At 41.4% G+C, this 15,602-nt stretch overlaps 1 protein-coding gene across 1 annotated transcript in view; it reads left to right on the top strand.

Moving 5' to 3' along the window:
- The window catches only part of ATG2A (autophagy related 2A), a 2,120,972-nt gene that overhangs the window by 983,660 nt on the left and 1,121,710 nt on the right, over window positions 1–15,602 (top strand). The window contains exon 15 of the mRNA XM_086939522.1: window positions 775–1,027. Coding sequence (XP_086795648.1) covers window positions 775–1,027 — 253 coding nt within the window. The remainder of the gene's footprint in view (window positions 1–774; window positions 1,028–15,602) is intronic.

Here is a 15,602-nt window from a genome sequence, read left to right as displayed (position 1 = left end):
AAGTTCTTTCATCTAGTAAACCCTTTATTAATTTCTACTTTTTTTTTATTTCTTTGTACCACTGCATTAAAAGTGAAGAACGTTAAGCTGATGTTCGCTTTACTAAGCCATTGTTTCTAATCTTTTTCTGGAGGCATGGTTTACCTCCTTCTTAGATGTCTTATAGGGTCTTACACACAGGTGGATGCTTTCATTTTTAACGACTTTAATGAATATAACCAAGAATTTAAAAAATGTTGTTCAGCCTAATACCTTTCCATTGGCACTGATGAGCAGTCTGAGATGGCTAGATAATAGATGATGGCTTCCCATAAGGAATTCACCATATAAAAGTTGCCGATCTTTGCAATGCAGCCCACACATACATTTATTTTCTCCCAGAGTGGAAGTTCACAATTTAAGGAAACTTTCTGGGAGATCTTGTGGCCAGTAATATCAGATTTGCTACTATCAGCGGGATATAGACATAGGGAAATAATTTACTTTGGTTAAAGCTACACATCAAAGAACATCTGGATTGATGTGTAAGTAGTTAACCTGCATTTGTAACTACTAATGGTTGATTTAGAGTTGAAGAATCTGAGGTCAATTGTGGCAAAACCTATATCTTGTTTTATTAGTTAGTACCTGTTTACCAGAAGAATAAGGAGTTGTTGTGTAGTTGCTAGTCAAAAAGGTACTCATTATTCATATGGAACGATTTAGAGGCTAATAAAATGAAGATTCAGTTCTGCTTGCTTTGATGTATCTCCTTTTTGCTTTCTTTCCCTTCAGGTTGAGTCATCGCCATCCACAGAACGGCAGATGTTAATAAAGATTGAGGCCCCCAAAGCTCATCTCCGTATCCTCTTTCCCATCCCAGACCTGAGGCCAGATGTGGCGTGTCGGCCATGGGTTGAGAGAGCCATTCGCAAAGAGCGCCTGACTTTGGAGTTTAGTGATGTGGACTTTCAGACCAACTTTAGAAGCACAACCGATGACCAAACAAAACCAACCAAGTTGGAGTTCACTTTCACTGATGTCAATGGTAAGTATAGCAGTTGTAATTTGATGTGGTCTCTGCTTATTTTGGGGTGGGTAACACCTACCATACATAAAGGCTTTAGAGGTTTTGTTTTAATGTGTGGAAAAATCCTTGCAAAATATTTGCCTAGCTTACAAACCTTTACGACATATAATTAGTTACACAAGAATGCATGTGAGGGTTGTGTCATACATTAAACAGAAATGTACTCTTAAGGAGTTTCCAGCAATATTAGAAATCTACAGTTTTAGTCAATGTTATGTTTTTGCAATACAACACATCACCCATTGACTTGTCAGTCTACCTCTCCTTCTTACTGATAAATCTAGTTATATCAGGATAAATACATTTTTGTGGAAATTATAAGGCCATCTTTATTTTTGAACTGGGCTGCACCTGTTCGTGTTCTGTGTGGAAAAATGGGTGTACTATTGTGTTGCTTATTTAGAAGTGTAGTTCACAAACCTTTACTATCACTTAAAATTATTTTATAAAGTGAGAAATATTTTAATGGCATAATGCCAGCTTGGAGTTCTTTTACAGAGTATTATTTTACATGGTGTTTCAGTATCTCAGTGTTTGTATTCAACAATTTAAAATTGCAATTGCAGCTTGTATCCACCCCTCTTTATCTGCGCTTGGCAATTTCTCGCAGAGCATAATCACTCTCTTCTACTGTGCTAATGCTCTGTACCCTATATGATCAAGGGAGCTGTTTAGATCTCGGCTAAACAGCACTTGTGCTGTCTCTTTGAGACATGTTGTATACTCTTTGTGGCCTTTATCCCGCCCATAAGCTTCCCGTTTGCTGGCTCCATCGTCGCTCTCCTATTTCTCCCCATTTGTCCATGGGGTGCTTTTTAATGTCTCTTCCTGTGTTTAGCTATCCCTGAGAGCAGGGACCAAGTACTAGATCAATACACTGGTCACCATTTTAGCATATGCTTTAGGAACTGCTTTTTTCTTTGTTGAAAATCAATTCACACAATCCTGTTTTCACTCCCTTTGAGCCCTGCTCCCTTTCTGTAAACAAGCCTGTAAATCTTGTTCTTATCTTATCACATTTGCTGTGCATTCAAACACTGAGATCAAATGTCAGATGCTGTATTCCAAGGGTGCCAGTTTCATCCCCCAAACCCATCCCGCTTTGATGCTTGTTTGTCTTAGATTTCGAGCCTTCCTTTTCCTTCTCCACCTCCTATTTTCCAATTGTCTCTCTATTATTTTACCTACCTTCCTCCTACTCTCTTTTCTTCCTGCATCCCTTCACCTCCTTGCTTCCTGCCCACCCCTTCAACATCGCTCCACCCACATTTCTCATGTGTATGCTTGCTTTTCAACTGCACAGCTTTAGCTCCCACCTTGCTCTTCCCTCTGGAGCCCATACTACTACCACTCCTTTTCCTGCCTTATTTCCTTCGCCCTCCCACTTTTCTCCCTAGCCCCTCCCTCCTTTTCCCCACCCATCCTCCACTGGCTTTCGGACAGGAACCAACTCAAAAACAGTCACACTCAACACTGGTTAGTGGCAGCGTCTCGGGGCGCCTCGGAACACCTGACCCCGGCAGGATTCTGAGCATCAGGAGGCAGCCTTAGCCCAGTAAGTCTGAAGAGCAGACCCTGCAGCAGGAGAGCAGGAATGTGGCTGCACAGAAAGGAAAGATCTTGGGTAAGGAAGCTGCAAACCACACCCACGGACAAGTTCTGTGACACCAGACCATATATGCAGCCTGAGGGGATGGTGGCTCTTAAATGCCTCTCTCAACTTAGAGGTGGCAACTCCTGTTGACGCACCTCAACTGTGCGCAGTTTTACTAGTCCGTTTTCATTTGCATTCTTGGATTTAAAGCAGGAAAAGTTATAAATCAAATAGAGTTGCTTGGCTGCCAAGTGACTGCAGTTCATCTCTAGTCACACTTTCAGCAGCACATGGTATGCAGCAACTTGTAGTTTTTGTTTTCATGTTTTTTTAACTTCACATTATGAGTGCCATTGGCCAAAGGTTCGAGACTAGTGGTGACTTAGCTGCTGTGCACAATATTGGGTGCTGGCACCTGGCATCACGCAACTTCAGCTCTGTACATTAAACACCCTAAATTGGTGGTGGTGGTGGGGCATGTTGAAAATATTTTGCCCAAATTTCTTCAAAACAAATGCACACTTACACCACAATCCGTACAAAAAAGGTTGCTGATCATCAAGTTTAGCCCTGAGACTCGCATGGACTCCAAATGTAATTTGTGTTGCTGTCACTCAGTTATGGCCTCTTAGGCAAGAGCTTGTCTTATATTGAACCTCATAGTAAGAAATTTGCGCTTATGGATGATGTTGCTTACCTCATTCATGTGGAATATACAGAATGAATGTGCATTGAGTGTTCCATGCCAGGTCGTTTTTCTGCAGTTGACTTATGGTATGCCCGAGTTGATAGACAGTGTTGATAAGATCTGGAGACCCAGAGATCGTGGAAGAGCACGTTACATGGCGCCTGCTTTCTCTTTGTGTAATGTGAAGCAAGTATTTAGAGAACCTTGTATTTAGAATCTCTATTTATTTATTTATTTGCTTATATAGCGCAGGAATTCGTCCCCCGAAGGAGTATCTACGCGCTTAAGTTCTTACCAGAGGCCACAACCAATCATGAATAATGCAGGGTTTAGGCTTTCGAAAACAGGTATATCTTTAAGGATTTCCTAAAGGTTCGATGGTTGGTGTTTTGACTAAGGGTAAGGGGCAGAGTGTTCCACAAAGTAGTGCCCCTATAAGACAATGCTCGGCTACCCTGCCTTTCCCTTTTGATACGGGGAACCTGAAGCAACAATTGGTTCCTAGAACGCAAAGAACGACCTGGCTCATAAAGTGTGAATTTTTCAGTCAGGTATTTAGGGCCTATGCCATACAGACATTTGTGAATTACGCAGCATACTTTGAACTTAACCCGCTGGCGAATAGGTAGCCAGTGAAGTTTGTCCAAAAGAGGACGAGAAGGGGATCTGGCTGGGGCATTAAGGACCAGTCTAGCCGCCGTGTTCTGGGCTACCTGTAATCTGCCAAGCTGCTCTTCATTGGCAGATATGAGAAGCCCATTACAGTAATCTAATCTGCTGATTACAAGCGTTTTAACCATGGTTTTCCTATGGCTGTCTGCCAGATACAGGAACACACGCCTCAGGAGTCCAATGACCCTAAGACAGGATCCCGTTACCTGATTAGTATGGTCTTTTAGTAGCAATGCCTGGTCAAGCTGTACCCCTAAGTTCTTTACTACCTGCTTAGGGCAGGGAGCTGATCCTAAGTCCAGAGGCCACCATTCAGGTGACCAGAGGAGAGGGGCCTCCCCAAAAAGCATGACCTCCGTCTTGCCCACATTGCATTGTAGGCAATTAGAGGCCATCCAGTTGGAGACTGCTCGCATACCCGCAGCAAAAGCATTTTTAACTGCTGGCGTAAGAGCCTTGAAAGGAAACAGAAGCTGGGTGTCGTCAGCGTACGATATTGGCGTGAACCCATATTCTCTCACAATGTCAGCCAAGGGGGCCACATACACATTGAAAAGTGTGGGGCTTAAGCATGAGCCCTGAGAAACCCCCTTGGTGAGCTCCCTAGAGGTGGAATAGTGGGAGCCCAATCTGACACTTTGTGAGCGGCCTGAGCTCAAGCCAGGACAGAGCAGAACCGCCTATCCCCACCCTTTGCAGACGACCGAGAAGATTTTCATGTGACACCGTGTCAAAGGCAGCGGATAAATCCAACAGCACCAGAATCATAGAAGCCCCCCTATCCTGTGCCATCCTGATGGTATCGGTCACGGAGAGAAGGGCTGATTCGGTGCTGTGGTTAGGTCTGAACTCAGATTGTGAATGGTCCAGACCACCCGCTGCCTCGATGAAATTAGACAGGTGGGTGTTCACATGCTTCTCGGTCATCTTGCCAGGGTAGGATAAAAGGGAGATAGGACGGAGATTGGAAAGATCTGACCATGGCAACACTGCGTTCTTCCGAATAGGGTTCACTATCGCTTTTTTCCGTTCTTTAGGCACCTGCCCTTCCTTAAGGGAAAGGTTAATGACAGTTTGGATACCTGGTAAGAGTACATTACGGAGCAATCATTTTGGCTGGCATAAGATCCTTTGGGGACCCTGTCTTAATTTGACTATACAAGGAAGTAACGTCAGATAGGCTGACTTCTGGAAACATAGTGAGTGGAGTACTTTCACGCATGGATGGCAAAAAAGGTGGGCTATGAGCATTGCTCCTGGAGTTAGCGGTCTTAGTAATTTTTTCATATATTAACTCTATCTTATTCTCAAAAACAAAGAAATATCGTCACACAAAGCTTGGGAGAAGTCATCAGGGCTTTCACAGGCTGCAGGTTTTACAAACGATTGTAGAATTTTGTAAAGTTCTCTGGGAGAGTTGCCAGCTTCAATCAACTGTAAAGCAAGACAATTCTTCCTGGCCAATTTTATGTTTTTGTGATAAATGGCCAAAGCCTCTGAGTACAACTTCCTGTTGTGTAATGTGTGTGATTTCCTCCAAATGTTTTCAAGCTTTCTACACCCCTGCTTTTCCACTCTAAGCTCTTCAGTGTACCATACCTCTTGTTTAGATCTAGGGTACTGTTTGTTTAGTTTCAGGGGCGCTAATAAATCAACCGCCTCTGAAAGAGCCTTGTTGAACTTAGTGAGGCCAATCTCTACATTATCATTCTCTAGGATGATGGGTTCCTTCCATACCTTCAGTAGCCCATCTAGTCTCACTTTATGCCACTGCCTTCGCAGAACTGCTGGGAGAGATTTTTGGTGTTGCAGATGGAGGCCTAGAAGGGCAAATTCGACCATAGAGTGGTCAGACCAACTTACTTGAGTTGGTGGTTGGCATTTTATTTTAGGGCAGTTGGCAAAAATTAAATCCAAAGTATGCCCACTTATATGTGTCGGGCCACTATTCTGAATTTCTAGTCCTAATATAGAGAGATCGGAAAGCAGGGATGTTGTATCTGGATGACTAGGGAGATCTGCATGAATATTAAAGTCTCCAAGCAAGATAAAATCTTCCTTGGCTTTGAGATATGGAGCTAATAATTCCATTAAGGAGAGAAAGAAGCCCTCACAGGCCCCGGGGGGCGATAGACTAATGCTCCCTTCCAGTGTGTTTTTGAGGTGGAGCTGATTTTAAAGATCATAACCTCCATCATGGAGCAGCTTCTCTGATCCAATAGGGAGACCTTTAAACCCTCTTTGTAAACCACAGCGATTCCGCCACCGGTTTTAATGGGGCATTTATGCATTTAGAATCTCTATGCATGGGCTTTCTTCATTGTTACAATTTAGCAAGTGGACTTAAGGAAACTGAACAAGTGGGGAAGTTTGCAACTTTCAAATGAACTGTACAGTGACTAACATCTACAGTGCAGGCTGAGTCAATGGAAACAAGCAAATGCTAAAGCCAATATGTCTCACCTATGGGACCTATTTGCTGTGCCAATGCCCTTTGAATTCATACATTGTATGGCTTGGGTAATCTACTATGTTAGCAAAGCCCAAGATAACACATTGAGCCCCTCCTACAGTACCAAAATGTAACCCTGCAAACATGATAATGTCACATCAACAATCTGAAAAGTCGACTGAACATGGGCATTTAAATGACCTAATATAGCTCACAGCCTTTTATGAGTTAAAAAAAAAACATCACCCGATACAAATTTGAAATTTGGTTAGGGCATAAACCAAAATAGAATATGTTATATCACTGGAGTTCTCACACAACTCCACTAGATAAGCAAACAACATATCTGGAGAGTGTGCGCCATGAAAAAAAACTCCACTGAAGGCACAGCTGAGCCCGTGCATCAATGTGTTTAACATTTCACGCTTTGCAGAAACGCAGTACAAACAGTGTTTTTTGTAATAAAGAGTGCTGTTCCCTAAAGCTTTGCTCAGAAACTCGAAAGTCGGCAAATCAAATACCAAGGCTGCGTGTCTTTAATCGACTACATGGCTCTTCGATCCATTAATTATCAGACATTACCTGTGCCTCTATCTCACACTTGGAGGATCTTGCTTTCTCACTTTGCAATGGTTTTTCAATTTTTAGTTCTCGCCTAGCGTTGCAGCGCGAATGCGCTGCCATTGCTTTCCGAGGCATGCAGTATATACTTTAGTGTGGAAGCTAAGTGGAAGCTCCGCCCACTCTCAGCCCATTGGCTTTTGTCTTAAATGCTGCCTTCCGATTGGTTTGAAGCTTGTTAGTCCCTCCTCATTCATCATTTGTATCCTTCCACGGCTATTGGCCCCTTTACTCCTACCACTATTTTCTTTTAGGTCTCGCCTAGCGTTGCAGCGCAGATGGGTTGTCATCGCTTTGCAAGGCATGCAGTATATACTGTAGTGTGGAAGCTTCGTGGACACTCCACCCACTCTCTGCCCATTGGCTTTTGTCTTAAATGCTGCCTTCCGATTGGTTTGAGGCTTGTTAGTCCCTCCTTATTAGTCATCTGTATCCTTCCACGGCTATTGGCCCCTTTACTCCTAACACTATTTTCTTCTATGTCTCCCCAACCCACCGCCCCCTCCCTCAGTCTGTGACTTCTCACCCCGCTCCCGTTCGTGTTTTCTTGCCTACCAGCACTTCCATTTTCAACTTTATTATTGCCACTTTGAAAGATGCGAGTTCAAGATGCGTGCCTTACAGAAACTTCTTGTGTTTAATGAACTAGATTTTAATGTTACTCTAAATATAATAAGACTCTAGGCAACATTTGGGGTATGCATGGCAACTGATGCTTCTTAGTTCACAAATGGCATTGTTGTCGGGCAAGAGGAGCGTCAGTGTTTTAACTCATGCTTAAATGAGCACTTTTAATAACTTCCTCTCAATTCAGTGCTATAATCATGTGTACCGAGGTGACGCACTAAAAAAATGCACTTTTTTGAATTCTGAAGAGACATTATCGCACATTTACATCATGTTTACTGTATGTTTAACATGCCAATCATTTTCACTTGCCCACTGGCTCATCTCCGGCTGGCTCTACCTGCTAATTAATATATTGGCTCGCGCACCTCTACCAAAGAGAGATGAATGGATACATAACAGTGAGCCGGGTAGATGGTAGAGAAATAGACTGGTGCAGACAAACAGACAAAGTCAGTCTCCATTGCCTCACATCAGAATCATCATTTTCAATAACCTGGAAATCTGCTAGCAACTCCCTCATGCTCCAACCTCATCCCCCTCACCTATTCTTAGCAGAAGCGACAGATTCTGAGCTGTGGTCTGCTGGTGCAGTGGAGCATGGCAGAGTCTGTAGAAGAGCTGGGATCCCTAGCCTCTCTGGGCGGGCTCCTAAGCCTTCCGGGTGCCTTCATACTCAGGATAAATGAATACATTTTGTTCTGTGCTTTACCCAATCCTCTGTGAGCACTGTCTGGTAGATGGAGCTCTGTATTAATAAACCCATTCAGAGAGGTGGGTGTTTACAAACAAACAGCCACAATACCGTATGTTTTGAACGTTTAGTTAAATACCTGCTCATCCAGTACCTCATTGTCTGATCATTTCATGGCACTACCAAAATTACATTTGGACACATTTGCTCAACTGTGAAACACTCCCTTTCATGGGTCATTTTAACAACTCATAGCTTTGGGGTTAGGTAACCTACTTTGGATGCTGTGTAAAAGAGTAAATACAAAAAATAATGCAATGAAACTAAGCAACCAGTACTGTCTAAAACACTAGGAAAACTGACACACATTCTGGCATTTTGTTTAGTTAATTTTGATTTTCTCATAGATGCGATTAAAGTACTCTTAATATCTTGATGAAATCGGCACACTTTTAACTAATAGCACCGGGCGACCTTTGACAACTAGGAAATGAATACATTTTCATGTACCCTCGAAGCCCCCCTGCCCCCCACCGCCATGGCAAACTTTATTGCCTCCCAGTGTTTGGAGGATAACCAAGACGGAGAAGATCGCGTTGGTTAGTCTGTAAGGACTACTTTTATTAGTGAGTTTCTCATTAGTAAAGCACCACGGTGTGCATGTGTGGCGACACTTCACCCATGAGGTACGTGCCAAGAAATTGTTGACACAATCCACACACTTTGCGTCTTTTTCAATATATTTATTACAAAGTGCAGGACCTTTCCAAGGGATTTTGCACACTACATACATTCACTCAAAAAATAAACGTGTAGGTAAAAAACATTGCCATTTACAATGTCATTAGCTCTAACTCTCAAATGAGAGACCTATTGCATTGCAAATGCTTGTTCTTAACCTGCTTCTTCCCCCCCCCCTTTTTTTGTATTTTTGGGGGGGTTTTAGCCTACTTGACAGCACAGCTGTCTGGTTCATTAAAGACATCTAGGAGACATTCAGAAAGTTTCTCTATGGAATGCAATCCACCCGCTGCTTACCATTGGCTTTTTGGTTTGTAACTCACATTTGCTTGCTTTCTATTTGCCGGTTCCATTTGTTCTAGGCTGCCCAGCTTAAGTTTTTCCCTTCCATTGCCCAAAACAATAGCCATAATGCACACCGTGCTGCTTATGTATCCACAATTCGACATATAGATGAGCATTACAGTTAACACTAACAATTATTGCATGAATAAATGATAAAAAAAGGAAAATAAGCTAACCAATCACAGTGCAGGTTCATATAATTGTGATTCTTAGCACACAGTACATCTCACTTGGCTAGCCATTATTGCAATTTATTTGCATAGTGTTGTCTCATCAATCGGTGAGTTCAGGATGGATCAGTAAGTATGAGTGATGTGGTTGCCAGATGTTTTTGTGCAGGGAGGTAGGGTAAAGCAGGGACGCATAGACATCGCTAGTAGTGTCACAGTACAGCAAATCCTTCAGCCAGGCCCTCACCAATGCCTGAGAAACTCCACCCCAATGCAAAGAGACCTGTTGTTTGGCTAACAGTTTCGCAATTGCAGTAAAAGGCTTGATGCCCACTTGTAAAGGAAGGACGTAGCCCAGCAGCGCCAGTAAAGTGAAGGCGTAAGAACATTTGCGTTTTGAAAGTGTTCTTGAAAAGGTCCGAAAGAGGTCCGGATGGGCACACCTTGAATATGGGAAGCAGTCAAAATGCATGACACCATACATGTGAATTAAATAAGAAAAGCACAAAGCTATTTGAATATAACATGAAGTCCATATGGATTTAAATGTAGAAAATTCAAAGTGAAATTATAAGCTGGATCATGCATCCATTTCCGCAGTGCGACTGGGAGTAGAGCTTAATTGCGCTTCCCACAGCAGCTTACTATTTTATAAGGACCGAGATCATGTGCTGGGTCAGGCTCTGATTAAAGGTCGCCTCAAAGTAGGCAACTGCACTCTTAGAATTTTCCCAGACTTTTCCCGAGAAGTGCAAAACAAGCATTTGCAATGTAATAGGTCTTGCATTATTAAAGTTTGAACTATTGGCATTGCAAATAATAATGCAACCCTAACAGCTCAAACATTTATTGATGCGAGACCTATTGCATTGCAAATGCTTATTTGTAAAGGTCAACCCCTTGACTGTCCCAGTTACTGGGGTTATTATATGCACTCCACAGCACATGGGTGCAGCATTAAAGTGAACAGATTGGATTACCAACAGGGTCAACAAAACACCAAGTGGTCTAAGAAAGGGCAAACTGAAAGTGCTGGAATCTGTGGAGTATTTTTATGTAATCTTCCATCTTCTTCAGTAGACACACAGTATTTAGTGACCACAGACTATTTTTTAGTATTTTGTGACCACAAAGAAAAAGGTGAAACACTTGACTTGTATCGTTCGTCAGTTAAGTTAATGAGTTTGCTGCGGAAACAAGCCTGTATGCAGCCTTGGAAAAGTTAGTTTTTTTGCTTTGTGAATAATAATGCAAATATTTGTAAACATTTTTATTAAAAGCCTTATTTTACAATGTAGGTAGTTTATTTATAAAAACATAGTAACATGTTAGTTGTATATGTAAACATACAATAAAGTATACATTGACGTACTATGGGTTTTTCTAATTTCCCAGTCATTTGCTGCAAATAAAACAATATGTAGATCAGCTTAACTTATGCATTTTAGAAAATAGTTTCTTTACATTGGTTATTACATTGTTGTGAATGCAGCATATAAACGTTGCACATTGTATATTCAAAAAAGTTGTTTAGACATAGTTTGAATCATTTGTGGTATATTAAAGCTGCTTAATTATTTCCGTTATACATCCATTAGAGAAAAGTACATTTAAAGTTATCGGCAGGTGTGGCATCAATGCATCTCCAGAATCTTCAGTGTCAGCACTTATGTCCAGGAAATCCATTAGAGTAGTATTATGTATCTCATTGACTGGAAATGTTCTGTTGTTTGGACCTGCACTGTCATGGTGCTTATCTCTTAAAGCTTTTTTTCCAGTCCATATAATGTGATAGTTATGTTTTCTTTTGGTGGTTGTATAACCTATGGATGGAAGGTATTAGTATATGATACTTTTGTTATTGTTTGTGTGTTTTTGCAGAAGTATAATTTAAAAGCAGACTTACTTGTAGTTGTGTATGACGAGTTCTGTTCAATATTTTTTCTCTGTAGTATTCATGGACTGTTAAATGTGTAATTTTTACATATTTTCCGATCTCAATAGGGAAGTCTGTTGCCTCTCTCCATAACGTTATTTTGACAGCCAGTTGTATCATTCAACGTTATGGATTTGAGTTTAGTTTTCTGTCCTCCGTTGAATGTTGTTTTTGTTGCTTCTTCCTGAGATATAGAATATATTTTGGTTAGTGCTGTATTTACAGTATTTAACAACAAGGGGTGGTGATGGACAGAGTTTCTGAATTAAGCAGAATACTCTCACCCAGTCAAGAGATCAGGGCTAGATCCAACACCGTTTTTTAGCTCACTGCACCATCCCAGCTCAGAACCTGGCTATATGCAAATTAGTCTGTTCCTGTCCCAGTGCATGATGGGAACAGGGCAAACCAAACTACCAAGCCAATTCTTACACTGGGAAGGAAACAAGCTTTTGGGGACCGGTTTCTGGCATTTCAGCCGTCGTCGGCCCGGCTTGCTTGAATCCTGATGGTGCAATGAGCAAGGGACTCACATCTGAGTATACCCTTCCACGCTTAGGGTGGACAAAATATTTAACAACAAGGGGAGGTGATGGACAGAGTTTCTGAATGAAAACCATCAGGATTCAAGCAAGCCGGGCCGACGACGGCTGAAATGCCAGAAACCGGTCCCCGGAAGCTTGTCTCCTTTCCGGTGAAGAATTGGCTTGGTAGTTTGGTCTGCCCTGTTCCCATGATGCACTGGGCCAGCGACAGACTAATTTGCATGTAGCCAGGTTCGGAGCTGGGATGGTGCAGTGAGCTAAATAACTGTGATGGATCAAGCCCTGATCTTTGGACTGGGTAAGAGTGGTCTGCTTAATTCAGACACTCTGTTCATCACCCCCCCCCTTTTTTTTTAATCGTATTTACAGTATTAGCATTATGAGTCAGACATCATTATGTTGTTGTCAGTCTTTTATAATAAAAAGCATTCTAACACACTTATTCATATATATACTGTAGCTTTGCACAATATCATGTTTGGTAATTTATTAACAATGCACACAATTGTTATTTGTTATATTAACATTCGTGTAGGTACAAACGGGCACATGCATCAATATTGCATTTTGCGATTCCTTAATTGCGAAAAATAAGGAATCGCAATTAAGGAATCGCAAACTGCAATGCATCAAGAAATCGCTATAAAAATAGGATTTCTTAAAATTCCTTAATTACGATTCTCTAATTGAGAATCGCAATTAAGGAATACCTCTCCGTTCATTCCTATGGGCCTAGAGGCCCATAGGAATGAATGGAAAGACATTCTTAATTTGCAATTTGCCATTAGAAATTCGCAAATTAAGAATACAATTTCAAGGGTGCAGGGGTGTCCAAAGGACACCCTGTTGCACCCCTGAAATCTGCTTAGAAGTACATTTTGCACACTCACATGCCCCAAGGACATGTGTGTGTAAAATGGAACTTTGAAAAATGCACTTTAGTGCATTTTTCAAAGTTTTCGCAAATTACCATGAAGGTCAACTTCATGGTAATTTGCTCCCCTTATTTGCGAATTCACAAATTTTTTAAGTTTGATGCATTGCATTTAAGGAATCTCAATTTGAGATTCCTTAAATGCAATCGCAATTTAAGAAATCGCATTTTTGCGATTTCTTAAATTGCAAAAAATGCACAAATGTTACTGCGTCCCAAAAATGGGAATTGCCTTCGCAAACGGCCGATTTTTGCGATTCGCACCGTTTGCGAATCCAATTTCCTTTGATGCATGTGCCCATTAGTTATGAACATGTAACATTTCGCAGTATACCTTTTCTAAAGTATTTTTACATTTATTACTTGGCAATATGGTTGTTAATAGATAGGCTACCTGTAAAGGAATAATTGTAAAGCATTGGCAACAGCATGTTAATTATTTAGTAATACAATCTATTATAAATATGCAATAGAAATTATAATATTAGGCAACAAGTATTTTTACATTTGAAACACATACATTAAGAATTGTATGTAGGAGTTAACATGTATTCTAAAAGTAGTTACGGTTTGTAAGTTTTACTACCCTATCTTGGTATTGGTCTTTTAGCAAAGAAGTTTTATTAAAGAGATGCATGTAAAGCATTCAAGCTTTATAGAAACCTGTATTTGTAAAGTAATTAAATATGTTACCTATATGTGAAGCTTTTTAAGTGGTTACATTTGTTTATTAGTCATATGTTTTTATACATACATACATACATAGAAATAGTATTTGTATTTATGTATGTATTTTTTTTAATATTTTTACTTACCTGTTATGCTTAGGAAGGCCTATATGGTATATTGTATGTCATTGATAGTTCTATTAAGATTAGCAAAAGGATATATCATTATTAATTATAGAATTTACTCACCTTTAATATGGGCGATATTTTTGTAGGGGTGGGTTAGCAATATATATTGGATTGATAAATTGTGTTGTAAATTGCAATTATTTTTTTTTAAGGGTGAAGAAAAAAAATAACTTTATTGTTTCAGCAGAATAAAAAATACGTTCCCTCCCCAAAATTGGCATCAAGGTATAGAAAATACATATGTACGCAGTTCACCCCCCCAGGACGGCTCCAACAGTTGCAGATAGAACAGGAAACGCAAGAATCAGATCCACGGGATACAGTGCAAGTACAGAAACTGACATAAGGAACATGTGCGTAGTCATCAGGGTAGTACCCCAGCCCCTACTCTCCATCCCCATCCCCCGCCACCCCTTCCTCAGGTCCCGATTCCTCGGACGAGAACAATGCAGCACTAGTAGCATCCGAGTCGCTGTCAGTCGACCCCACCGCACACATCATACGCCATGCAAGCAAGTCCTCCTGTAGCCGCTCATCCCTACGCATATGCTGCATGTGCGTTTCTTCAGCCAATGTCCATTCCCCCACATCCCGAAGCCATAATGTCATATCTGGCGCCCTTTGTCCCATCCAGGTTATAGCCACCCGCCGTCTAGCCAGCACTAAGGCCCACATGCATCAAGCACTTTTGCATTCGCAAACGGTGCGATTCCTTAAAATCGGCCGTTTGCGAATGCAAAAGTGCTTTTTCAGATGCATCATTATTTTTGAATGAAATTCGCTGATTTTGCGACTTTCCAGAATGCGATTGCATTTAAGGAATCGCAAATTTGCGATTCCTTAAATGCAATGCATCATTCTGAAATCAAATTGCGAGAACAAGGTTTGGAAGTGCAAATTACCACGAGGTTGAACCTCGTGGTAAATTGCGAAAAATGTTTAAAATGTACAAATTTACATTTTAAACAATGTCATGTTACAGACACACATGTCCTTAGGACATGTGTGTGTGAAACATCCATTTAAAAATACATTTCAGGGGTGCAGGGGGGGGTCCTTTGGACCCCCCCCTGCACCCATGAAATTTTCTAAGTGCCACTCGCAATTTCCATTGATTCCTATGGGCCTTTTGGCCCATAGGAATCAATGGGAATAGCGAATTCGCAATTTTGAAGTCACATAATATTTGCGATTCGGTAAAAATTGCGATTTTTACCGGATCGGAAATATTTTGCACTTTCTATGATGCATCCCGTTTTGCGAATCCATATTTGCGATTCGGTAAAATTCGCAAATTTGGAAACGCAAAACGGGAGTTTGATGCATGTGGCAGTTAGAGTAGCTGCAGCATTTTATATGACAGATTCCTCTTCTTAGGCTTGGGGACCAGGGCTAACAAGCAATGGATCGGGGACAGGTCAAGACGCAGTCCCGTGACCCTCCGGATGTAGGCTACCACTTCCCTCCAGAAGTCCCCGACTAGTGGGCACTCCCAAGCTAGATGGAGAAATCCGGCTCCTACTGAACCACACCGAGGACAGGCATCCGATTTATCCGCCGCAATGCGGTGCAGAGCAACTGGGGTTACGTAAGTGCGGTGCATGAAATTAAAATGGATTAATTTGAAACGTGCGTTACACGATACCTTCTTGGTGTA

This window comes from Lissotriton vulgaris, chromosome 9, assembly GCF_964263255.1.
Source record: "Lissotriton vulgaris chromosome 9, aLisVul1.2, whole genome shotgun sequence".
Classification (NCBI taxonomy): Eukaryota; Metazoa; Chordata; class Amphibia; order Caudata; family Salamandridae; genus Lissotriton; species Lissotriton vulgaris.
The sequence above is the reverse complement of the archived record's forward strand: the minus strand, read 5'-3'. Positions and strand labels throughout refer to the sequence as shown.